The sequence below is a fragment of the Sminthopsis crassicaudata genome, chromosome 4 (genome assembly GCF_048593235.1).
Source record: "Sminthopsis crassicaudata isolate SCR6 chromosome 4, ASM4859323v1, whole genome shotgun sequence".
In the NCBI taxonomy this organism is placed as follows: Eukaryota; Metazoa; Chordata; class Mammalia; order Dasyuromorphia; family Dasyuridae; genus Sminthopsis; species Sminthopsis crassicaudata.
This window is the reverse complement of record NC_133620.1, coordinates 21814089-21840413: the sequence shown is the minus strand read 5'-3', so window position 1 is coordinate 21840413 and position 26325 is coordinate 21814089. Positions and strand designations below refer to the sequence as shown.

The 26325-nt window shown below is 58.1% G+C and overlaps 1 protein-coding gene across 4 annotated transcripts in view; it reads right to left on the bottom strand.

Annotated features, from left to right (window-relative positions):
* SSBP3 (single stranded DNA binding protein 3) overlaps window positions 1-25112 on the bottom strand; it is a 121434-nt gene extending 96322 nt beyond the window's left edge. The window contains exons 1-4 of one of the 4 annotated variants that reach the window (XM_074265867.1): window positions 24468-25112; window positions 23400-23472; window positions 23125-23186; window positions 18005-18089 (exon numbers count right to left, since the gene is read on the bottom strand). In XM_074265867.1, coding sequence (XP_074121968.1) covers window positions 18005-18089; window positions 23125-23186; window positions 23400-23472; window positions 24468-24523 — 276 coding nt within the window. In that variant the 5' untranslated portion in view covers window positions 24524-25112. Of the gene's footprint in view, window positions 1-7382; window positions 7445-18004; window positions 18090-23124; window positions 23187-23399; window positions 23473-24467 lie in introns of those variants that run through there. The other 3 variants (XM_074265865.1, XM_074265866.1, XM_074265868.1) reach the window with 3 other exon arrangements.
* Window positions 25113-26325: the final 1213 nt, after the last annotated feature.

Below are 26325 nucleotides of genomic sequence, written 5' to 3'. Positions count from 1 at the left end.
TTCACAGGCAGCATCAGTCCATGACAAGGAGTGGGCACCCTCCCTCCTACCCTATGACTCAGTTTCCTTCTCTGTCCAATTAAGTTGGAAGGGATCTCTAGGCCAGGGATTCTGGGCCTTTTTGGTACAAACCCATGAAACCCATCTCAGAATAATGTTTTTAAATGCATCAGGTAAATCCCAAAGGAAACCCATTACACTAAAAAAACAGCGAAGTATTTTTAAATTACTTAAATTTCAAGTTTAAAGGCCCTAGGCTGTGCACCCCCCACCCGAGGGCCAGGCTCACCCTGCAGCAGGACGATGGCCTTTTACCCACGGCATCACGTGAGTGTTGGGAAGACCCTCAGCAAACTGCGCTGCGATGCCCAACAAGACCATCGGCTCATCTGGACTGCTCAAAAAGCTGCGGACCGGCTAGCACCCCTCCCTGTGGACAGCTCCCCCAGGGGCTCGGAGTCCGTAGTACATTGGGACAAGTTCAGGGCACCCTCTGAGGAATCTCTAGGACACACCCTCCCCGGCTGGTTATAACAATGAGGAACAACCTGGAGATTCTGCAGGTGACCCCGTCTCCCAGCCGGAGTCACCCCCTGCCTAGCAAGTCATTGAACCCGCCTGCCTCCGTTTCCTCCCCTGTATTAGCAGGCACTTCACAGGATTGTTGTGAGGAACAATGGGATAACATTGGAACGTTAGACAAATACTGATTAAGAAGTATCTGAGGCAAGATTCAAAATCCGCTCTTCCCAACATTCTTAGGAAGCTAATTTGCATTAAAGGTGCACTCAAAATGCCATGGTCCTAAATGCCCGGCGAGCTAGCTGGTACAAGTATTAATTATTCCCATTTTACAGACGGAAACCGAGGCCCACAGAAGCTTGCCCCTCTCACTACCCACCCCTCCAAGATTTGGACGGAGGCTGAAACCCAAGACTTTGGACCCCAAGTCCTCATGATACAATGAACTAGAGGGGAGAATGAGAACACTTGGGTTCTGGTGACTGGTGAGAAGGTGACAACTGATCTGTGCAACTGCAAAGCTCCCATGTCATCTCCGCAGCAAGGGCCGTCCTTCCCAAGCACCCCACTTTATACAAGGGGCCGTGGCAGCGCCTCCAAACTCATGCAGCCTGCCCCCTCCCCGAAAATCTAGCTCCACAGGAGGCCTGAGGAAGCCCATTTCTTATAGCATGGGTAAGAGGCTCCAGGGAGACAGGGAAGGGAGAACCTAAGAAAGTTATCTAGAACCCATTTGTGTGAGAGAAAGAGAGCTAGAGAGATGGAGAGACAGAGAAATAAGGAGACAGAACAAGAGAGAGAGGTTAAAAAAAAAAAAAAAAGGAAATAAAGGGAAAGCAAAGCAAGGCAAGAGGGGCAAATCATTCCAATGGGGCCCCCCAGGCAAGAGCAGCCCATGGCTTCAGTTAAGGGAGGGGCGCCCCCTTTTGTCCCAACTTCCCCAAACCCCCGGGGAATGGCTTTCTGTAGCTTTTGTGGAGCTCATCACAAGCCCGGAGAGCTGATCTCAGTGCAGACAAGCACCTCTCTCCCCAGGAGTGGTTAAGAATGAGGAAACGGCCCTCCTGCCCTGGTCCGAACTTGGGCTTGAACCCAGGATGAAGCATGGAGACTGCTGGGCAACCACATGCCTGTGACCTTGGGCGGTCTGTGCAAGTGACAGGAGAGGACCTTCGGAGGCCTTCCCTACACCTCTCCTTCTAGGTCTCTCCCAGCCCTGACACCCCCAGTCCTAGGTCTCTCCCGGCCCTGACACCCCCTGTCCTAGGTCTCTCCCAGCCCTGACACCCCCTGTCCTAGGTCTCTCCCAGCCCTGACACCCCCTGTCCTAGGTCTCTCCCAGCCCTGACACCCCCTGTCCTAGGTCTCTCCCAGCCCTGACACCCCCTGTTCTAGGTCTCTCCCAGCCCTGACACCCCCTGTCCTAGGTCTCTCCCAGCCCTGACACCCCCTGTCCTAGGTCTCTCCCAGCCCTGACACCCCCTGTCCTAGGTCTCTCCCAGCCCTGACACCCCCTGTTCTAGGTCTCTCCCGGCCCTGACACCCCCTGTTCTAGGTCTCTCCCGGCCCTGACACCCCCTGTTCTAGGTCTCTCCCGGCCCTGACACCCCTAGCTCTCCTTCAAATCTTGCTGAAGACCGTATTGATCCTGCCTCCCGTCTGGCCCCAGCTTTCTCCATGCCCAGGAGGTGTGCAGGCCGGGGCAGGTGTCCTTGGACCGGAGAAGTGAAGGGGCCCCTGTGAGGTCACCGGCCGGCCCCAGGCCCGCCCAGGGCCGCAGGGTGGATGTGCTGGCTGCTGGGTGGGGCCTTTATCTCTATCTCCACCAAACAGAAGGAAAAGAGGAGGGGGAGGGGAAGAGGCAGCTCAAGATCATGACCCCAGCATCTGGTGGCTCCACACCAGCTGAACATGCTTGTTCATAGGGGGCTGGGAACAGGAGGGAGGGGGTGGGGCGAGTCTTATCCCTCCCTTTCATTTACCCAGGGCCATAAAGTCTCTGGAACCTTCAGATATTTCATTTCACCCCAGGGTCTGCAGGGAACCCACTGGGCAGATGATGCAACTGAGGCACAGAGCCCGTGCTTGCAGCACAAGGTTAGGCTGAATCTTGGGCCTCCCCACCCCCCCAGGAGGAGGCCTTCAAACAAATGCTTCCTGAGCTGCTGGGCCTGCCCCTTTGCCCAACCCCCGCTGAGCCTCTCTGGGGACATCTCGGATCATCTGCAGGGAGAGAAATGAGATCTGGGGGCCACGGCCGAGCCAGCCTCGTCCTCTTAAGTTCGGGGAGCACTCCCCACGTGCCGGCCGTGTGCCAGACTCAGTGCCGAGTATCAGGGGCCACAGGAGCCACATCAGGCCTCATCAGGAGCCCACCCGCTCTCATTTACCTTCTCCTGGGGAGGGGCCACAGCGCACTCTGGGCGGGGTTCAAGTTAACCTCAGACACTTTAGCTGCCTGATCCTGGGCCTGCCTCAGTTTCCTCAGGTGTTAAGTCAGAATTAACAAACCCCTCCAGTATCTTTGCCAAGAAAACCCCAGAGGGTGGGCAAGAGTCAGAGGCACTGAAACCGCCCAAACACCGAGCCGGAAGCAGGGCCACTGAAACCGCCCAAACACCGAGCCGGGAAGCAGGGCCCCTCCCCAGGCCTGCGCTCCAGCTCGTCTCAGGCAGATCGCTTGACTTTCTCCGGAGCTTGGTCTCCATGTTCGGGAAAGCAGAGGCCGCCCTGCAGTGGCCTGGAGTGGCTGGGCCGGGGCCCGAGTCCCTCCCAAGTCCGCTCATCTACCCCCCTTCCCTTGTGGCTCCCGACACCGCCTCCACCGGACACACACTGGAGTAGCTCCAGAGGGGCCCTGGCGCAGCCGCCTTCCCAGCTTCACTCCTCAGGAAGAGCGGGCAGCATCCAGAACCAGCGAGGACGCGTCCACAAACCCATTCCTCAGATGGGGAGGCCGGGGCACAGAGGCAGAGTGAGGGAGACGGAACCGGGGTTCGAACCGGGGCAAAGCACCTGGCTATTACTGGAAGGCGCCCCCCCGCCCCGCCCCGTTAGGTGTCAGGTGACAGAGCTCGAGGAAACGCGGCCTGCCTCCCCTCCCCCCCCCAGGGCTTATTTAGAAATCCCGGCTTCATCTTTCTGGGTGGGGCCAAAGGCGGGCGGGCGGGCGGGGGAGGGGAGGGAAGAAACCCCTCCCCGCCTTCCCGCAGATAAACAAAAGAAGCCGGGCCACGGGCGGCGTCGATAAGCCCCCGGCCCCGCCCCCCGCGGACGCTCAGAGCAGCTCCCAATCTCTGCCTCAGTTTCCCCCGGCGCCCCGGGCCCGGCCCCTCCCAGCGCCAGCCGCCAAGGTGGGCTTTGTTTGGGCCTCGAAGTCCAAAACAAAGTCCCCAAAGCGCGGCCGAAAGGGGCCCGGGCCGGGGGTCCCGCTCTTGGGAAAGGCAGACTCCCTCAGGAAGGCTCCGCCCCCGGGCAGCCCCGACCCACGGCCGGGCTCCGGCCCTCACCCGGGCACGCGCTCGGCCACTCTCCCCTCCCCTCCTCTCTCACTCACTTTCTCTCTCACATTCGCTCCCTTTCTCACAAATGCACTTTCTCTGGCACACTCGGTCCCATCACTCGCTCTCTCACACTTTCTCTCACACTCACTCTCCCGCTCCGCCCCTCCCCCTCACTGGGAGGCTCCCCATCTGCTCCAGGTCCCCCTCCCCCCGCCAGCCGGGGCCATAAAGCCGCGGGCAAACAGACCCAGCAGGAGAGCCGCGTCCCCTCCCCCACGCCGGCTCCCGCTTACCCCTCCCCCCCGGAGGCGGCTCCGCTCCGGCCCCAGAGTCCGCCCTCAGGAAAAATGACTCCAAAACCACGTCCCGGCGAAGTGAAGGCTGCACTTATTAAGCACCTTCTTGTACCAGGCCCAGGCTAAGAGCTTTCTGCTGGATCAACCGCCCCAGGGGGAGGGCATCAGCCGTGAGGCCGTTTACAGAAGAGGAAGATGCAGACGCTCTCTACCCACAAGCGTTCAGGAAGCACCTTCCCGGCCAAGCGGGGTCAGAGAAAGTATTCCTACAAGTACACAGCAGGCACTTAATAAATGCGCCTCTCTCTTCCCGGGTTCAGTGTGGGGAGGACCAGAGTGGGCTATCTCAGCTTCTCCGGCCCACTCTTTTAAGTACCTACTTAAGAAAAAGGAGGCTTTTAGGGTGAGAAAATCCCAGCAATAGCCGTAAAAAGAGTCAAGTCTGAGCCTCAGTTAACACCTGCCTCCTGACCCCAATAAGGATCTGTGAAAGTGGGGGAGGGAAGGCACCCGCTGACCTGAGGTCCACTCTGAACCTCTGACTGCCTCAGGGGAGATTAGCAGGGCCCCCTCCTCGCTCCCCCTGCACCGCTGGCAGAAGGAAGGTGTCAAAGGAGCTGGCAGGGGGGGGGGGCTCTGAAGTTGGGCCCCCACCCTCTTTGCCGCCCCCAGGTTCCCTCTGGCCTTATAATTGGACACTGGCCTTCTGTCCCAGCAGACCCCTGAAGGCCCCACCCCCTCCTCCCACTGTACACTCATGTTTCAGTTTCAGATTAAGTCGGATTTCTAATTTGGGAGCCCAGGCCGGCCCAGCCGCTCAAAAACCCCCCACTTATTTACAAATTGCTATGCAAATAGGGCGAGGTGCCCGCCCGGCGGGCACAGGATCCCCGGAGCCAGCTGGAGCCCGGCTTCAGAGGCAGCGTGGGCACCCCTAGAGGAGGCTGGCATCTGCCCGGGGGCTCTGGCAGGCTGCCCCCCATCTCCCTGCTCAGAGCAGGCTGCCCTCGAAGCAGATGGGAATGTTCCTCCACCCCCGTGTGCCCCGACCCACCGACACGCACAGGGCCGAGAGCGCCCGTGACTCAGCCTGGTCCGGCTGCGGGGCCCCAAAACTGGCCTTTGTCCACAAACAGGGACTCGGAAATCAGGGGGCAGCGCTGCTGGCGCAGTCACAGCCCCCAGAGCCGAAAAGCTTCATTGTGGGAGCCTGGCCAGCAAGCTGGGCACCCCCGGGGCCTTCTACTCTACTTAATGCCAGGGGCCCACACTGGGACGCAATTGCCCACTCAACACTAAGAGGAGGGGGCTGGCCAGCACTCCCTGCCCCCCCAATGGGGCACCAGCCTGCCTTGCATACACCAAGCATGGGAGGGGCCAGGGGGCTGACAAGGGGGGGGGGCTCTGGGATGTCTCCCCCCCTTCTTCTGGGTCTTTCCCAGCTCAAGATTCTGCCTAATGAGGGCCCCTATTTGTGTCCATCTCCAGCCCCACATTTCTGCAGGGCTTGCCCCCTCCTCCCATCCCCAAGCCCCTCCAGAGGTGGATCTGCCCCCCGGGGCCAGAGGGGGCCACCACCCCGCTGCAGACCCAGGGCCAGTGCCCCCCACTTCTGCCTTCCTGGACCAGCCCCAGCCAGGGACGGCTCCAATTACATCTCCCTTGTGAGTGGGTGGAGGGCCCCCAAGTGAGAGGAGCTGGGGGAGTGGCCAGGGCGCCCCCTGCCCGACTTGGGGCCCACCCTCCCTTTACCTGACTTTTTGGACAGTCCTAAGGAGGGGGGGGCCAGTCTGCAGCTCCATTACCAGCCGCCCCCATGTTGGGCTCTCGGGCCCTCCCCAAAACCAGGGCTGACACAAAGCACTGAGTGCCCCCTTCCTGCCCCCCACTCCCTCCTGCAGCAGGCCGGCAGGGTTCTGCTTGGTCCCAGAGGCGGAGCTGGGAGAGCGGTGGGTACCAGGGGGGCCACAGACTTAGGCCCCCCTAGGAAAAGGAGTCCCAGCCCTCCCTGCCAAGACCCAGGGACCAAAACGCTGCTGGGCGTGAAGAACAAGGGCTGGTCCCATGTGAGAATCAACAAGCCTATAAGCATTTATTAGGCACCACTAGTGCCTGGCACTAGGTTACACTCATACAAGGCCCTCTCCTTGATGAGGGCCAAAGGAAGTCATGGGCCTTAATTCAGGGCCCAGCTCTCCTCCCCTCCCCCTTCAGGCTCAGCAAGGGGTTCCCATCCATCCCTTGGGGCGGGGCAGACCAAATAGCCCAGACTGGGCCTTCTGAACCTGGGGGCCGAGCCCATTAATACCCGCAGTTCCCTGGGACTGGCTCCCTCTGACCTGTACGTTTTCTTATTTAGAAGTGGAATTCTAGGAGGGGCACTAGGATTTCTCAGGCACCCCCAGGCATCCCTACTTATAAGGAGCTTCAAGCCCAACCCAGAGAACATTTAAGCACCTACTGTGTGCCAGGAATGGGGCAGAGGCAAAAGGGGCCTGGTCCCTGCCTTCTAGTGACCACAAGGGCTCCTGCAGCAGGAAAACAGAGCCAAAGCCAGCTGGAGAGTCAAGAGCTAGCTCCTCCTGCCTGCTGTGGGGGGCGGAAGCAGGGGAAGCTGAGCCCCTCCCCTGTGACCCCCCAATGGTTTCCAAGCCCAAGTCCCTCCCCACCAGCTGACCCCCCCCCATGGTTTCCAAGCCCAAAGCCCCTCCCCCACACTGATTCCCAGAGGCCTTCACTCTCCCTCCTCCTCCTCTGTGCTTCCTCATTCCCTCCCTCTTCATCCTCCCCCCCAAAGCCTCTCAAATAACATCTCCCACCCAGTTCTCAAGAGCCAACCTGGACGCTGACCCAGAAAACTGCTTGCCAAAGCACATTAAATTAATGATCTCCAAAATTGGCTTTGGACGGGCACCCAGCAAGCCTGCTCCTGATGGAGCCACGTTCAAAGCAGCCGGTGGCCCTGCTCAGAGGGGAGGGGGCGGGCCCGGCACCCCAAAGCGGCTGCTGCCAGACGCGGGGGGCACCACATCCTTCCTGAAGAGGCCCCCCAGGGACTCACCACGTGACCCTGGCCCTCACCGGAGGCCGAGGAAGCAGGATATACCAGGATAAACTCGCTGACTCACAGGAAAGGGGCGGGGCGGCCGCTGGGCACCTGGCTGGGGCCTCCGGCCTCGGACCCCCCCTGCCAGGGCCCTGCAACATTGGGCGGGGACCCTCCTAATCTGAGGATTGAAGGGCTCCCTTTCGTTGATTTTATCTGGAAGCTAAATTTTTAAAAATCACCCCTTGGGTGGGTGGGCAGAAGGGGAAGCCACACTGGGCTCCTGGGACTCAGGATGGGGCTGGGGCCGGCCTGGACACAGGAGGCAGCACTGGGGGTCAGCACAGAGAGCCGGAATACAGCAGCAGGTGCAACAAGTAGCCGTGTCCAGCTCGGGCCTCCAAGGCAGAACTGGCCAAGCAAAGAAGGCCGAGACTGGGGGGCTTCCAAACAAGCCGAGGCAGCCGGGCCTGCCCCCGAGGGGCTTCCCCTTCCTAAGAAGTGGAAAAGTCTCCAGGGCGCTCCAAGCCACTCAGTGACAGGCAAGAACCTGGGCCCGGGGATGTTTATGTATGGATACATACAGAGAGAAGGGGAGAGGGAGGTAGAGGGAGGGTAAGATTCTGAGCACCCTGGGGGCAGGGGAGGGGGGGGCTGAGCCCCTCGGAGAGACCCCAGCCCAGCTCTCATGGATGGAGAAGGTGACTCGGGGCAGCGGGCACAAGTGTGGCCTTGGAACGCTCCCGGCGACCCAGGAAAGTCACTGCCCTCTCTGTACCCCGGCCTTCCTAGTCTGGAAAAGGCTAAGATCTAGGATCTGATAAGGGGAAGCTGTTCCGGCCAAGGGGAGGGATGGGGATCCCTCCTCAGGGCTTCTGCCTCACGACCGGCTGAGCACAGAAGCAGAGAGCTGGGGGACCCACCCCTGGGGGCTCTATTCCAAAATGGATGCTCAAAGAAACGTGGTCTGCTCCAAATCCCCAGAAGATGCAGCATTGGAACCCAGCTCCCTCCATTTTACAGTAAGGGACTTGGTCTGGGTCAGGAACAGTTCCTGAACTCGGCTCTGGGAACAGATGCCGACTTCTCTCCAAATAGACTGAAAGACCATGCTGGTGGTGATAAGAATGATTCCCATTTCTAAGGAGATTCAGGGTGTGCAACTGATCATCCCCATTTTACAGATGAGAACTCTGGGCCCAGAGGTAAGTGGGCCAGAGAAAGCTGTCCCGGCAGAGCCCGGCACTGGCGCCTCTTTCCTCCTCCCTGACCCTCAAAGGCAGATTCACACAGGTCTGAGTGTCCCCAGGGTGGTAGTGGGGGGTCCCTCACTTCCTAATCCTGGCTTCCTCCATCTCCCCAAAGTGGGTCCTCCTGGCCACCCCTCTCGCCCCACTTCCAGAAGGAGGCCATCGTTTCCATGGCCACAGACACATTCTCCCCTGGCTCAGGAGGAGTCCAGATTCCCAATGGGGGGGAGGGGTAAGGATCCCATGAGAAACTCCCTCCAAGAGATTCCGTGACACAATCATGGAGCTGAGCGGACAAGGAAGATCGCTAACGAGCTCTGCGAGAAATCGCAGTTCGAGACCCAGGACCAGAGCCCTGAAACACCAGGGAGAAGAATTAGCCGACTTTGTCCCACAGCTAGTTCTTAATAAAACGGGAAGCGACGACTATCGAAAATCTGCCATAAAAAACCAGAAAGCTGTCGAATGATCAGGAAGCTTAAGATTGAGAAAAGAAGCAGGGGATCATCGTTCCTCCCTTCTTGGCAGAAGTGGGGGCCTACGGGTGGGGACCGCTGCATACAAAGGGCCTGTCGGGGTATCCGGAGCCACTTTTCCATTCTATCCCACACCAAAAAACCACCACAAACCCATTTCAGAATAAAAATAAAATTGTAATAAAGGAAATCAAGGCCGTGAAAATCTTTCTAATGAGAACAGCTTTTTTCTCTTCCCATTTTCTTCAAACTTCCCTAGCCCGCTCCTTATTAGTGAGAGGGCTCCACAGCCAAAGACGCCCAGAGACACTTCCACCCTAGGAGCCCATTTCAGGGCTCAAAGGCGGCCCTGCCCAGGTCAGTTTGGGGACCCGGGCCTGGAAGCCATCAGCGGGCCCCTCCCAGGCCCAGTGGCCTTGGAAAATGAGATCAAGGGGCCTGCAGGGCGATGTCCTGGGAGCTCCGGCCCTTTTGTGCTCTGTGGTCCAGCCCTGACTCCCAATCTGTGTCCCCGCCACCCCTGGTTCTGGCTCCCCCCAGCTCCTTCCCCAGCCGTTCCAGGTTTGACTTTCGGGCTGCGGCGGCCCGGGCTCTGCCATTCCCAGGTCCTGGCCTCCTGGACCCCGCCTCCGGCACCTCCAACAGCGCCACACCGCAGAGCACCCTGGGACCTCAAAGCGCCTGGATGAGTGGCAGGACTCGCTCACCCCCAGCTCCCCAACACAGTCCTAGGCACTCAGGGCCCAAGTGCTCGTGCATTTACTGAGGGAAGGTCCGTGGAATTGGGAATCAGGAGCCGAGTTCAAGTCTCAGCTCTCGACCTCTACGCCAGGAAGTGGAGGAGGGGCTCCCCAGGCCCTTCCGGCCCGATCCCTCCAGAAGCCCCCGGATGTGGCTGTAAGAGCCCCGTCCTCCGCGCCTCCTCCCGCCGCTCGCCCCCCTCCATCTCGGCTCTGTTCTATCCAGTGTCTCCCCCGGAGAAGAACTCAGAGTCGGGGTTTCCCCACAAAGCGGATTTACACATTGCTGCGCCTTTCCCCATCACTCAGAATTAGGGGAAGCGAAGGGGGAAAGGAGGAAAAGCCCACACGTCTGTTTCTATTTGAAACTGTCAAAATTAGCATTCAGTAATTAAAAATCACACCCTTTCTCTTAATAACCTAACCAGCATGATACAATCAGGTTGTGCCAACTCTTTAATCTAATTGACTAATTACAGATTTTAATTTAGTCAGTTACTGAACAACTGTTGACAATTTGTTTTCATTAGGGACGGAACAGGATAAATATTTAGGATTCCCACTGCAGAGGCTCGGGGAACAGCTCCCAACCTGACCCGGCCCCTCCCGCCTGCCGTCAATAACGGTGGCTCATCCGGCAGCTTGGGGGGGGGGGGCGTGCTCGTCCCCCCCCAGCCCCCCGGCACAGAGGCCGCTCATCCGGACCACAGCCAGCCCCGCCCTCTGCCCCACAGGGAAGGAGTTCAGGTGAGGAGCAGACAGCTCAAACCCAGCCCGGGCTGCGGCCCTTCCCGGGGATGCCCGACGGTCTCCTCCAGCTCCGATTCCCCTGACCTCGGAAGCATCCATCGCCGCCCAAGGCAGAATTCGAACCCAGAACTCTCGTCTTTTCCCAGAGTGCTCCTACCCAGTCATTACCACTTCTCCCCATCAGTGGTTCACCCCAACCCCAGCTCAAAGAAGGAGGCGGGGGTTCTGGCAGGAGCCAGTCACCGGCGCGGGGTTCTGAATCTGTCCCTTCCCGGGCCAAAGCTGTGCTCAGAGACCCCTGGGGAGAGGGGCCCGAACGCCTTCCCCTTGAGGGCTCCAGTCAGGGGGGACAGGTTCCAGTGGGCCTCCTCTGCGCCCCCCACGAGGGGCCTCTGGCAGCAAGCCCCCCCCCTCGCCTCCACAGCTGCTCCCCCCGGGCCGGGTCCCCAGGGCCGCGACTCCGACCTTAGACCCCCGCCCCCCGCCAGCGCGCAGAGTGATGGACGCCAGCGGCGAGAGACGCTCGCTAGATTTAAGTTCGCTCTCTGTAGCTTGAGGTCAGAATGGAGCGGAGTAGTTGCGATGATTTCAGAAAATCCCCTCCTCGGCTTAGCCGCCTGACAGAAACTCAGGGCGGTATTTAAACTGGCAGCCGTCAGCGCTAACTCAAATTGTATTGGCTTCCCCACGTGGAAACGCTCCAGAGCAGCATCAATTGGCCAATTGGGGCGCCTGAAACGCCTTCGTGCCGTAAGATCCCCTCGCGGCCCCCAGCCCGGGGGGCCCATCCCACTGTCCCGGCCCGACACGGAGCAAGGGCCCAGCCAGCCAAAGGGGCCGCGGAAGCCTTCGGGGGGCCAGCAGAGAACAGAGAAGAGGGGCAGAGAAAAGGGGGAGCAGGCCTCGAGCCCCAGGCCGGCCCCCACTGGGCGAGGCAGCAAGCCCCCAGCCCCCGGAGGGAAAGCGGGCCACGGGGCGAGCCCCAGGCCGGGGCAAACTGCAGCGTCAGAGGCCGAGGACCTCACGGGGCTTTGCTCAACTACACAAACCTGCACCGTGCCAGTGAGTGTTTCTTGCTTTCTTAATGAGAGGGAGAAGGTGGGCTTTTGTTTTTTCAGAAAAATAGAATAAAAACAGAAAAGCTCAAAAATAAAAGCATAAAAAAGTGGGCATGACTTCCCAGCCTCAGTTTCCCCCGCTGTAAAACTTAGATTAAAACCTAAAGCTAGATTAATGTCTGACCGCCCAGCCTGAGTTTCCCCAGCTATATAATGGGGGAGACAGTTCTCATTTTATCAGCAGATGGAAACCACAGTGCATTCGGGGTACATAGGAGGTGCTTTCAGTCCCAGCTTCGTTTGAGATCATCCCATCAAAGCTCATCCCACCTCCCCGCTTTTGCAAGGGCCGTGTCCCCTGGGACTGCTCTCCCTCCTGGCCCTCCACCTCCCTGGCCAAGAGGCCTTCCCTCCCCATTGCTAGTCTCTGGCTCCCCAGTACCTTAATTTATCTTGCATATGTCATACTTAAAGTCAGCAGCCCAAGGTAAGGGCCATGGCAGCATGGGAGATACCATTTGTTCCATATACAGTAGATGCTTAATAAATGCTCACTGACTGAAAGTGGGCTGGACTCCAGGCAGGCGGGCAGCCGTCATTCTGAGTAACTCTGGGTACCCCTTGACCCCGCTGACCAAACCCCTTCCCGGAACCTCCCGAGGAGTATGGGAAAGTACATTCATTCACTCAGCTAGAAGCTGCAGGGTTTTGAAGGAAATCTCTGAGAAAAACCTCATTCACACCAGCCGCCTACACAGGCTGGGGGGCCCAGAAGCCTCCCCAGCCCATTCAGGCCCAATCTTCCCCTCCCCCCTCAACCAACAGCAAACTCATTCATTCATTCGAGGAGCCAGAGGGCCCCCCCCATGCAGGCTGTGGGAGTAATCCTGAAAGTGAAAACTACAGCAGGACCCAGAAGTCACAAGAGAGCTCAGGGAGACCTACTGGGTGCTGCCGAGCCAGGCCCAGGGGATCCCAAGTCCCCCAAGGGGAGAGGGGCCAGGCCGGGCGGATCCCACCCACGTCTGTAAGGCACCAACATTACTGAGGGGTCCTGGGTTCCCGGCTGGGGGACAAACTGCTTCGGGGTGACAGTGGAGGCCGGCCTCCCCTCTGGGGCCGCCTCCCCCTCAAGGCTGGCCAAAGGGGCAAATTCCACAAGTGCCCGAGGTCTCACAGCACTCCTTGGTGACCCTGATCCAGAAGACCTCAGAGAGTCTGAGCCCACTCCCTTGTGGGAATCAAAGCTCCACGCCCTAAGGCAGGCCCTTCTTGCCCTTCTCCACTCAGCACCTGGCCCATAGTAGGCTTCTCTCCAAGCCCACCTCCTCAGAATCTCAGAGTTCCCGTGGGGGAACTGAGGAGCTGGGGGCTCCTCCCATGTCTCTGCCCTTCCTGCTCCTTAGCCTCTACTCCTTCATGGGGGAGAACTTCCCTGGTGACCCCCCCCCCCGGGCTCTCTGGGCAGAACCCGGCTCCTGACCCTTTCAATCCAACCCACATTTGTCCAAGTGGAGGGAAGAGAGCGACAAAGAGCCTGGAGGCGGGGCTGTGGCTCTCGGGCCCCAAAACTTCCCTAAGGGATCCCGGGGACCTCACTGACTGAGAACTGGCCCCATTTTACAGATGACCAAACTGAGGCTCACACGAAGTGACCACTAAGTGTCAAAGTTGTGATTGGGGCCAGGACCCTTGGGCACGGCACCCCAGGGGGACTCTTCCCTGAGCTTAAATCATCGCTGTGCAAGAAATTCATATGAGGCTGTTCTCTCAGCAAGGTGCGCCGCTCATCCTTACCCCACAAACTGGGGCCTTGTGTAAGAATTCCTCAGAATCCTAAGCTCCGGAGAGCAGGGGCCGCCTGGTTCTGTCCCCTCCCCCACAGCACCCCCCGGTCAGAACCTCCCGCCACCCGCCTCCGGCCACCCCGACATTCATGTGAGGAACACGAACGCTGCCTAAAGGAGCCATGTTGCCGTGGGCACACGGTGCCCGGGGAGTGGCTCTGGCCAAGCTTGCCAACGCTTAGCTAACAAAGATGGCATTCATGAGACGGAGGGGGCCGTGCCCGCTCCGCGCCGCCGCCGGCCTTGGAGGCCGAGTGACCCTTTGCCAAGCCCGGCTTGTTTGGGTGCAGGCAAAAGGAATCACAATTTGGGGTCTTGTCTCCACTTGAAACCCATTGAGGGAACCAAGTGGGCCGGGCACGGCGATCCCAGAAGCCCGCTGGCATTTAGCACTAATTAGCTACAGTTCAAGAAGTCTGGCAGCCCTGGGGTAAACAAGGCCCCGGCGAGCCTGCGGCGAGTCCGCCAGAGCGGCCACAAAGTGGAGGTCGGGTCTCCTATCCCCCTCCAGGGTCAAACAACTTTGGAAAGAAATGAAGCGTGCGGAAGGACCAGCGGGAGCCTCCAACCCTGCACGTGAGGCACCCCTTGGCCCGGGCGGGAGCCACTCCCCGGACACTTGTGGCAAGCGGGCACCAGCCTGGCAAAGCTTCCTGTCAGTGCAAAACATGCCAGAGAAGAAGAGCTGGCAAGGGCATGAAGTCACTTAGCCCAGCCTGGGGGGCACCGAGTCCCACAGACCCAGCCCAGCCAGAAACACCCCGGGGAGGGCATGCAGGATGGTGCCCGTACCTCCAGCTGGCACCCATGCCTCCAGGCTGGCACAGCAGCCCATTCAAGCTTGGCCAACTGAGACCCGAGGAGCTTCTGTCCAAGCCACGCTAGGTGCCCCCCGGGGGATCTGAGCCGAGGCCCCGGCCCAGCCCGGAGGAGCCCTGGGTCCCCTTTGCACAGGTGGGAAACGGGAAAGGACTCAATCCAACGTCCCAGACCCTTCCTCCTGGCAGCCAGAAAGCAACATCTGAGGCTGCTCTCGCGCCCCCTCAGCAGACGGCCCCAGATACGCCAGCCAGGAGGAAACCCCTTAACGACCGCCCTGCTGACGGAGGGGACCCGAGGCCCGGAGAGCCCGGCACCCTCCGGGACGGCGCAGGCCCAGCTTCCGACACCGGGGAACAGGACGCCGCCGATGACGGCCATCGGGCCAATCAAAGGGGAGGGGGCTCAGTCAGACCCATGGGCGCCTCTCTCCCTGTCACCCCCCAAGCTCCACGGGCCCTTCAGAGGCCGGCCAGGGCCGCCCTCCAAAGCCACGTCCGGACCCGGGCCAGGACCACACTGCCAGCGCCGCGGGGGGAGGGAAGCCGGCGAAGGGGGAGGGGGAGGCGAGGTGGAGGGCGGCCGGCCAGGCTCCCTGCCCTCAAGGATCGGACATTCTCTTCCACAGAGGAGGAAACCGGATCAGTGAACTCACATTAGCCAACTTGCTGGGCGAGCTGAAGCAGGTTGCCTAATGTGAGTTAACTGTTCCAGTTACTGGAATTCAGTCTTCGAATCCCCCGGCCCGGCCCCGCGGCCCGGGGCGGCTTCCGGCTGGCTCGCGGCTTCTCCGACCGGCCGGCCTCTCCCTCCACTCCGGGGGTCCGCGCTGGGGGAGGGGCGCGCGCTCTGGCACATTCATGCATACTCTAGTGTACTCTTACGCACACTCAGAACACTCGCGTACACACGCTCACACTCATGTACTTTTGCACTTTTGCACTCACATACTTACTCATCTCTCTCACACTTACACACTCTCGCACACTCACTTATACACATACTTGTACTTACACTCGCGCACACTCACTCTTACACATACTTGTACTTACACTCGCGCACACTCACTCTTACACAACACCACCTCACTCTCACACTCCCACACCCACACTCACCCATGCACTCCCTCCAGTACTCGCTCAACAGGACAGGAAGGGGGAGTGCCATCACTGCCACAAGACACAATACAAATCTTTAGTGAAAAATGCCAAACGAGGGGGCGGACGACTTGGGACCGGCTGGGGGTCAAAGAGCCGTCAGGAGGGTCCCGAAGGGTGCTCAGTCAGCGAGGAAGGGAAGGAGGCGTGGAGGCAGGAAGGTGGGACGGCGACGGGAGGGAAGCCGGCGGTCTAGGCCGGACCAGAGCCCAAGCTGTGGGACCAGGATCCGACAGGACAGAAGCCCAGAACCTTGGAGCAGTAAGTGAACTCAGAGGACAAGTGGGGACCAGGAGAGAAATCCCCATCTCTGACCAGCAGCCCCAACCTAACGACACCCCAAGGCGGCAGATGAGAACCCCCCCGAAGAACTCGGAGCAAGGGAAGTACAAGCACAAAAGCCGTCCCTCCGGGAGACCGAGCCTGGCGGTTAGTTCAGAACTCCCAGGCCTGATTCGCGCCACAGACCTGGGTGGGGAGGAAAGGCCGGCTGCGGGCCCTTCCTGCTTTCAGGCCGTCCTTGCTCTTTGGCCCCCAACCAGCTTCCCTCTGGGGAACACGCGGGTCACCCGGCCCGTCTGCCTCGCCGGCTCCCCTTAGACTCCAAGCTCTCTGAGGACAGGGATTGTCTTGTCCGTCTTTGTCTCCCCAGCACTTGTCACACAGTAGGCGCTTAATAAAATGCTTGCTGACACGACAACCTGCCCGGCCAGAGTCCAACCTGGGAGGCAACGGACGGCCCAGCTCTCCCTGCCCCGATGGCTGCCCCAAAGGAGCTCCTCACAGAGCGTTCCCTGCTGGGCCTGGGACATGGGCCTTTGTAACATTTGTAATATGAAGGTTTCGAGCTAGGAAGTCTCACGCTGTCTCTTCCAGGGCTGACAACCTAGGATTCCAAGCCCTGGCAGGCTCCCTGGGCCGCCATTTTATTTCAATATGGCAGCCTGAACCATGTCGCAAAGGCGCCGGCCTTTACCCATTAGTAATGCACTTAGTCAAAAGTCAGATGTGAATCTGAGGGCCGAGAGACTGGCGGCTGCGACACCATGAAACTCGCTCATTAGGTGGAAAACGCCCCAAATCTGACAGCAGCAGCCCCAGGCTCCGGTGGGGGGGTACCCAAACACAGAACCAGGGGGAGGGAAGCTTGGGCAGAGAGTCAGGCAGGACTTCTTGGCCTTCCCCACTCACTCTCCAGCCGCAAGAGTCCCCAACAGCAACATCACCAACAAAACCCGAGGTTCTCCCAACAGAACCCCGGCCCGGTTCAACAGGCCCACGTCAGCCTCTTCATCACCAAAACCTGACTTTGCTCTCCTGCCCGTCCCAAGAAGACACAAGCAGAGGGTTCCGACTCCCCCCAAGGAACAGGCTGGTGCTTCTCCCATGCGCCATCATCCCGTCCCAGAGCCCCTGCCCCGAGATGGAAGGAGCTCCCCCCACACCGGAGCGCTCAATCTTCAGCTTCTGAGAGCAGGCAATCAAGTGCGGCCGCTGGAAAGATGGCGGCTGTCCCCTCCACCACAACCTCAATGAGGCGTGAAGCCTTCAACTTCCCTCTCCAAAGCCATTCAACAAAAGCCAACTGAAAGAAGCCGCGCTAAGTCACCAACAAACCGCTCCTGATCCGGGTCCCCAGTCAGACACTGATTGAGCACCTACTGTATTTCGTGGCCTTCCATCTCCCCACCAACAATGGAACGTTGATTTAGCATTTATCATGTTCTATTATGTATCTATCTATTATGTTCTATTTATTATGTTCCGTGTCCTTCCATCTCCCCAAGAGCCGGTTTAGCGCCCACTGTTCCACGTCCTTCACGTCCCCTAATTCCAGCAACAACCTTCTCCCCTCACCCATCCAAAAGTCCAAACGACCCCAGCCCCCAACCAGCTCGTCAGCACCGCGGAGAGATACCAAAGCAACTTTTTGGGGGGAGAAGGAATGTCCCTGGATCAGACCTGAATTCTTAAGCATTCAAGGAAGGCGTGAGTTCAGAGGACATATAAGGAACCCAAAAAAGCATCTTTAGAGCAACATTTGAGACAGGATTACCAAGCAGACCAATGTCCCAGCAACGTAGCCCCCCTCCTCTCCTCCCACTGCACTGAGCTTGGACCACGCTGAGGCACCACAGAAATTCAGTCGGGATTCCATTTTCCGTGAGCACAGCCCCACCCCAACCCCCTTTTTCCCTTCTTATCCCCTCCCCATTACTCCCAGAAACACACGCTTGAGATTTGTTTTGGCATTTTTTTTAAAATTAAAAAAAGCCACCACAAATACCGGAAAATCTGCGGGATCCTGGGCAGGTGTCCGCCTTAAGGTGACGCTCCCCCCCAGCAAGACCTGTTCAGTTACACAGCCCCCACAGATGGGGGGCATGGATGACGGAACAGACCCCAAGGCAGAATGAAAGTGCGTCAGGTTTGGGGGGCGCCAGACCTCGGCCAGCTGGCCACGTGCTTGCTTTGGGTCCTCAACAAGTCCGAGCCACCCAACCCCGCAATCGTCACGCAGATTAAAAACGGTTACTCACGTAATCGTGGAAGGCCTTCGCTTCACTCGAATGTTCACAAGTGTCTCGCCTCTCGGGGGCGGCACAGTAAAGGTCCCAGAAAACACTGCAGGGAAAGAGTCAGGATCTGGTCACCAAGGGCCCGTGATGTGTTTTACACACACACACACACACACACACACACACACACACACACACACACACACACACTTATAGTCCCCACATGCTTACATGTACACATATGCAAATACCTACACACATACACATGTGCCTTGTATACATATATGTGTACATACAAATCCATACGCATACATATACATGCATATGTAACTTACATGCATACATGTGTATCTATATACATACATAAGCCCACATTTGCACGAAAATGTATACATGCTTATGTACACACATACACTTGTAGGTATATACATACATGTACCCGCACCTGTACATAAATACGCATCTACATATATACATGTGTCTACTTACATAAGCCCACACTTACATATACATGTAAGTACACCTATACACATAGCTACATACTTATATATACATACACCCACACACGTATACACATGTATACATACACACCCACATGTACATACATAGGTACCTACATGTATGCATGTAAACCCACTTACATATACAAATAAGTACCTGTACATACATACATATATACACATCTACATTTGTGAGTATATACATATATGTATATATATATTTATATATACATATATACTCATACACTTATGTATACATATACATCTGCATATACACCTACTTATATGTAAACACATCTACATACACACACACTTATATATATATGCATACATAAGACATATTTATATAGACATATACCCAGATATATACACATACATACATATATACACACATCTATATATACCCATACACTTATGTGTACATATATGTACTTACACACATATATACATATCTACCTATACCCATACAATTATATACATATGTACATACTGATACACAAGTACATACATACACATCTACATATATACATTTACACACACCCATATATACCCCCACACCCATATATATACTTATACATACATATCTACATAAACACACACCCACACATATGTACATACATGCTTACACTCACACATGTAGACACACCTGAAAGAATCTGCTACAGAAAATAACAAATAACCTAAGCACAACCTGGTGGCAAGACTGGACTCTGATAACTAGTCTAAGCCTCAGCCTCCTTTTCTGTAAAATGGGGTTTTTGTGAACACCTTCTTTAGTCCTTTACAATCCCGTGTCTGTGATATTGTGACACCATTTATAAGAATCCGAGCCATCATGAGCACAAAACGGAGGGACTCTGTCCAAGATCATCAGGCTGCACTGGAGAGCCAGAGGCCCTGGACTGGAATTCCAGCTCCGTCACCTTGCTGATCTTGGGTAAATCCATTCCCTATACAAGGAAAGCCTTGTCTCAAGGGCCCAGTCACCCTAAGGGTCCTCGGAAGTTGGACTAGAAACTCCCCGAGGGCACACTTGGATTTCTCTGGGAATCCCAGGGCTTAAGGCCCAGCCCAGCTTGTAGAGGGTCATAGATGAATAGCTGTCTGCTGACTGATTAGATTTCCCCAAGAATGGATTAAAACCAAGTTTCCTCTGACTTCTGTCCAACACTTTTCCCCCATTCCAGTTTTGAGCTCAGTTTCCCAATCTGTGAAAGGGGATTGGGGGGGCAGTTAGTACCCTCCCGGCTCTACATGGAAGATCCTTTGACCCCTGAGACTCAGGCCCCGCTCTTCCCGGCCTTCTCCTAGGACAGCAGTTTTGTGAAACAAAATGATCGCATCCCGAGACATTTTAAAAGGCACAAATTGGCCCATGACAGAGGCAGGGATGAGGGGGGAGGACAGGCAGAATCAAGGGGGAGGCCGAGTCCCCCCTTCCCCCACCCCAAGCCCCCGCACACACATAATGGCTCTGCAGGGAAGGACTGGAGGCCAGAAGTATTTCTCCCACCCACCCACCCACCCACCCAAGAATGCATACCAATTACCCAGAGGTTCTCATGGCAACCAGGTATTTCTCCCTTTTATGGTGAAATAGTAAAAGTCCTGGCAAGTCCTAGGCCAGAAATCCAGAACAGGTGCATTGCCAAGGGACAGAGTAGGATTTTCCCAACTCTCTCAGGGTGAAAATCCTGCCCCCCCACTTAAATTTTAAAAATCTTAAAAAAAACAAAAAAACCCTACATTCCCCTGAGCGGTCTCCCTGACTGAGACAGTGTTAGGAGGTCCTCGGAAATAATGTCTCATCCATCCCTTTTGGAAGATTGGAGAGCTCCTGCCCAAGTCCCACGGATAGATGGAGGGAGATAATACTGATGGTAATTTTAAAAAATCAGGTTCTGGATAAAGTTTGCAAAGACACTTTACACACATCATCTCTCTGATCCTTCAAAATGCAGTCGTGATCTCCGCTTTACAGACAAGGAAACTGAGGCTAGGAGAATATCTTGCCCAGGGTCACACAGCTAGTTAGTGTCTGTGAGTGGATTTCAAATCCAGCATCCATCTGCCATGCTGTCCTAGCCCTCCATCCATGCGATCTCACAGAAACACCAGATCTTATCAGCCTTCATTTTTTCTAAGGCTTTTCTGGACAGATGCAACTTTCACCAGCCGGCCCGGGACTACATGCCCAGCTGGGCACAGGGCTCAAAAAAAAATTCTCTAGCAACTAATGGCTAGCCGGGGGAGGGGGGAGGGAAGGAAGGAGAAAGGGGGAGGGAGAAAGGGAGAGAGAAAAGGAAGGAAGGAGGAGAGACAGAAAGAGGAAGAAAGAGGAGGGAGGGAAGACAGAGGAAGAGAGAGAGAGAGAGAGAGAGAGAGAGAGAGAGAGAGAGAGAGAGAGAGAGAGAGAGAGAGAGAGAAAAACCAAGTCACCCCAGCGCCCGCCCCTGGCATGCCCATCCAGCCTGGTGAGCCAGTGTGTGCACAGCCCCTGGGCCACACCTGTGCACCTCGCCTCCAGGGGAGGTGCCCGAAGGACAGAACAGGAACAAGCAGGTTCACAGCCTGATGGCAGCAGGGGGAAGGGAGAAGAAAGGCAGTGGAGGCCAGGATTTGGACTCCAGAGACCAAAACAGCACCCCCCCAGTCCTGCCAGACCAACCTCTGCCTACCTAAAAACAAGCCTGGCTCTTTCCCAGCCCCCCCAAATGCTGCCGTTCCTAAAAGTGAGGAGCCACACAGACCAGTTCTGAAATCGGGGAAAGTAACTGAAAGCTCATTTGGCTGCACCACTTCCCACAGGTGGTCAACAGAACTTTCAGTGGGAGTCCTGCCTGCCCTACATTCTAGGATCCCCACTGAGGAACATTTGGAGAAAAATGCAATGGCATAAGCCCCCCACCCCGGCACATTAGAGCGGTAATGCTTTGGGTACCTCAAACTGCCACGCTGGTTTCTGGTGTGACAGAGGGAGCTTTCATGGACAGGAAGATGGGGTTCCCGGACAGGAAGATGGGGTTCCCAGACAGGGGACAGTCCCAGGTGACTCAGGTTAAATGTAACCTCCCCATGATCCTGGCCCCTCATGACTAGAGAGGAGGGTGCTTCAGAGTTGTCCAGGAAAGGATGAAAATAAGAACAGGTCCAAATTCTTCCATTGTGGAATTTCCCCAAACCCCTTTGGGGGCAAAAAGCCTAACTTCCCTCTACAGATGGGGCCTCCCAAGGCTTCGTGGTGCCCCTGAAAATATTCTTTGAGAAAAATGAGTGTTTGGCTGCTCTAGCTACTTAACTGAATAATTAAAAGGTAAGGTAAATTCCCCCAAGACTTTAAGGTTTGTGGCAGGCTACAAACAAAATCTTGCTGGCTAACTAAAGAAGCCCCCCAAACCACGGGAGCCCCCCTGCAAAATGCTGCAGTCTGCATGCTCTGTAACAGTTAAAGATGACAGCCTGGGATGGGGGGAGGGGGCGGCGGCTGCCAGAGTGCCAGGGAGGAGAACACTGGTCATCCTGGAGCATCAGAGAAGGAGGCCGGCCCTTCAGGAGGAAACAACAGTATATCTACAGACACAGATACAGAGTTGGGCGGAGAGGGAGATGGGAGGGAGGGGAAGAGAGAGAGAGAGAGAGAGAGAGAGAGAGAGAGAGAGAGAGAGAGACAGAGAGAGACAGAGAGAGACAGAGACAGAGAGACAGAGAGACAGAGACAGAGAGAGAGACAGAGAGAGAGAGAGAGAGAGAGAGAGAGAGAGAGACAGAGAGACAGAGAGACAGAGAGAGACAGAGAGAGACAGAGACAGAGAGACAGAGAGACAGAGACAGAGAGAGAGACAGAGAGAGAGACAGAGAGAGAGAGAGAGAGAGACAGAGAGACAGAGAGACAGAGAGAGACAGAGAGAGACAGAGAGAGACAGAGAGACAGAGATTAAGAGAGAGGAAAGAGCCATCAAAGACAGTAAGGGACAGAAAGAGTGACAGCAGGTGAGAGAAACAGAAAAGAAAGACAGAGACAGAGAAAAGGAAGGAGAGAGTGATAGGAAGACAAGATTGAATAAGAGAAAGGTTGGAAGAGAGAAGAAAAGGAAGAAAAGGATAGAAGGGAGGGGAAGCAGGAAAGGAAGGAAGGAGAAAGAAAGAGGGGAGGAGAGAAAAGCCAGGAAGAAAAGAGGGAAGGGAAAAAAAAGGAAGGGAGGGCAGGAGAGAAGGGGAGGAAAGAGAAGGAGGGAAGGAGAGAAGGGAGGGAGGGGGAAGACGCACCCCCCCCCCCCAGCGCGATCTGGCTAGCTGAGGGACCCGGAGGAAGGGGGCGGGCGGCCCCTAGGAGGTAAGCGAGACCTGGAGGTAGTCGGCCCCGCCCCCACCTCTCCCTTTAATTAAAGCAGTATGCAGAATGGCCGAAAAAAGAGAGCCTTACAACATTTCCTCCCACAGTCCCCAGCATTCCAGCTACACCTGGGGGGGAGGGGATGGAAAAAAGAAAGCATCTCCAGCCCCCACCCCCAATCGGAGCCCCGATTTCCCCCTCTCCCGAGGACTGGGGCGAAGCTCTAGAGGGCCAAACTTGGCGGCCTCCCCTTCCTCCGGGCCTTTCCTCGGGCCGCCGTCTAAGTCGCAGTAATGAGCCAAACTTACCACCACCACGAATGTAAAAACCCCGGCGGTTCTCCTAACGTGATATTTTTTTCCCATCGGATCTAGAAGCAGGAAAAAAACAAAGAGAGAAGGGAGTTGGAGGCGGAGCGGGAACTAGGGGTCCGCTCCCTCCGGGAGGGGGAGGACTTCGAGACAAACTAGCAATAAATGGCAAAAGGTGATAAAAATTCAAAATGGTGCCCACCGCGGCTGCCGGGGAAAACAAAGGCTATCGGGAGAGACGGCGAGGGGGTCCGGGATTCACACGCACTCACCTCGGACAAAAAGGTCTGGGCGGACTTCTGGGCTCCCACGTGTAGCAAGTATTCATAGACGTATAAAGCTAACCTGCAGGGGTGGGGGTGGGGGCAGAAGTTGGAGAAAAGTGATCAGTCGCGAGTCTCCTTTCCCGGAGGCCCCCCGGCCGCCCCCTCCGAGGCTCCCCGGCCGCCCATCCCGGGCGGCCTGGGAGCCGGCGAATGCCCTCCCTCGCCAGCGGAGCGGGAGGCGGACGGCCAAAAGCGAGCCCGGTCGGGGCTCCCGCGTCCCGACCACGGGCCGGCCGCCGACTAAACTCCCCGGCTCACTCTGCCTCCCGAGCCGTCTCGGCGGGTCCGGGGCTCCGGCGGCCGGGAGCCCCCTCGAACCCTGGAGGGCTCTGGGCATGTGCGCCAGAGGTGGGAAGAGCGCAGGCTGAGGCTGACCGCTCTAACCCACCCCCCCCATCCTCCCTCCCGCACACCGGAGACAGAAAGCGGGCGGGGGGCGTCGGGGAGGGGGCTGGCCGCCGGGTCAAAAAGCAGCAGGAAAGGTGCTGCGGCCCCCGGAACAAAGCCTCCACACGCACTTCCCAGTGCACACACGCACACATGAAAACATACACACACTCACACACTCACACCGAGGGACAGACAAAAGGAGGCATCCGGGCTGCAGAAATGCCCCCACCTGGGAGCGCGAGCCCCACACTCGCGGCCCCGGAGCCGGGGCGCCCGGCCTCCCCTCCCCCCGCGCTCGCCCCCAGCCCACCCCCGGCCCGGCCGCCCCTTCCCGGGGCCCCAGGCTCCCGCTCCCGCTCGGGCTCCCGCTCCGGCTCCGGCTCCTCCTCCCTGCACTCCCAACAATAGAGGCGGCGCTCGGAGCACGCTGGCGGCCCGCGGCCGGGGCAGGGGGTGGCAGCGGGGGCCCCGTCGGGCAACGGCCGCTCGGCCGCCCTCCCTCCCGCCCGTCAGCCCGGGCTGCCCCCAGCCCAGGCCGCCGCTCCCCTCGGGCGCCGCGACCGCGGCCCGTCCGCCCCCTCCGGCGCCAGCAGCGGCCCCGCCGAGCCCGGGGACCCCGCTTACTTTTCCCGAGCCTGCCCGTCCGAGGGCACCGCCGAGCCTTTGCCTTTGGCGAACATGATGCGCGGCGAGGAGGGGACGCTGTGGCGCTCGTGGTCCCGCCGCCGCTCCGCTGGCCGCCTCCCGGGCTCCCCCGGCTCGAGCTCCCCGCCGCCGCCGCCGCCCCGGCCCCGCTCGCCCCGTCTCTCTCCGGCTCGCTCGCTGGCTCCCGCCCTCCGGCCCGGCCCGGCTCCCGCTCCCGCTCCCGCTCCGGCTGCGGCTGCGGCTGCGGCTGCGGCTCCGGCGCCTTCCCTCGCTCGGTCCAGCTGTCAAAGCCTCAGCCCCGGCCTCGACCCCATCGCCCTGGGACGGCTCGGGCTCGGGCTCGGGCTCGGCGGCTGCAGATGTCGCCGCCGCCGCCGCCGCTGCTGCTGCTGCTCCGCGGCGCGGCGCGCTCCGCCCCGGCCCCTGCCTCCTTCCTCGGCGCTGGCTCCGCCGGGCTCCGGCTCGGGCTCCGGCTCGGGTTCGGGATCGGCTCGGGCTCGGGATCCCGCTCGGGCTCGGGCTCGGGCTCGGGCTCGGGCTGTTCCTCCGTCGCCGCCGCCGCCGCTCTGCTGGGAAGCTCAACCGAACGTGGCTACCCGGGAGGATGGAACGCGGCGGGCGTCAACGTTCCACAATTGATCCGCGCCTCGGCCAATCGGCGCGGCCGGGGGCGGGCTCGCGAGCCAGCGGGGTGGCAACGTTGTGTGTGCTTCGGGACCGCCGCCGCCGCCGGGCCGGGCAGCTAGGCAGGCCCCGCGCTGCTCAGGCTCCGCGCCTGGCTCTCCCGCTCCGGCTCCGGCTCCGGCCGGGGAGGCTGCTGCGTGCTTGCCCCGCGGGGGCCGCGCGTGGGCTCTTTAAGGGGGAAGGGGGGAGAGAGGGATAGAGAGCAAGCGAGCGAGAGAGAGGGAGAGAGAGGGAGAGAGAGAGAGAAAGAGCGAGAGCTAGAGAGGGAGAGCGAGAGAGAAGTAGGAGGGGGGCTGTAGCACTGGGGGAGGGGCTCTGCCCTCGGCGGGAGGGAGCTGCGCCGACACGACCCCGGGGGACTGGGGCCTGGGGGAACCCGTCCCTTGGGACCACCTTTCCCCTGCCCTCTAGGCCCTCCCAATGGAGGCTTCTCGAGGGGCGATGGGGCTCACCCGCCCCCACCCCAATGGAGGCCAAGGGGGTACCGCGGGGGGAAGGGCTGGAGCCCCCTGAGTCCAAGGCTTCCCCCCAACCACGCACTAGCCACCCGCGAAACTTCAACGGAACCACATTGGGGGAAGGGGGTCCCTTGCCATTGTGGGGTGACCCAGGTGCACAATGAAAAACTCGGGGATGGGGGGCTCGACTTAGGAAGCCGATCCGCAGTTAAAAAGAAAAGCAGCCAAAAGCCCACCCCGTGGGGATCTACGAGATGAGAAATCGAAATTGGGGGGTCAAAGTGGGCTGCTCCCCCATTTCCAATGCCTTTTTTTTTTAGAGCGCGTTTCTCTTTAAATGTGATATAACACGAAGGGTCCTGTCCCTTTAAAAGAGTCGAGCTGAAAAAGCTGTGTAAGCGCTGATTGGCTGTCTGTTTGGATACATCTTTAGGGGAGCCTAGAAACTGTTAGCCTAGGTTGATTTTTTTTTTTTTAACTGCGCTGTTCCAATAAACAAGTCACGCCCCTCCCCCTTACATGCCTATCACCAAACAATTAAAGTCTAGGTCAGTGTCCTGGGGAAAACACGTTTCCAGTAGAAGGCGAACCCAGATTTAAACAAAATAAAGGAAATCGGCGCCCCCCACCCGCCTATTAAAGTTTACTTGCTAATTTTGATCTGTAAGGAGGGAGAAGGGCTTCTCCCTCCCCCT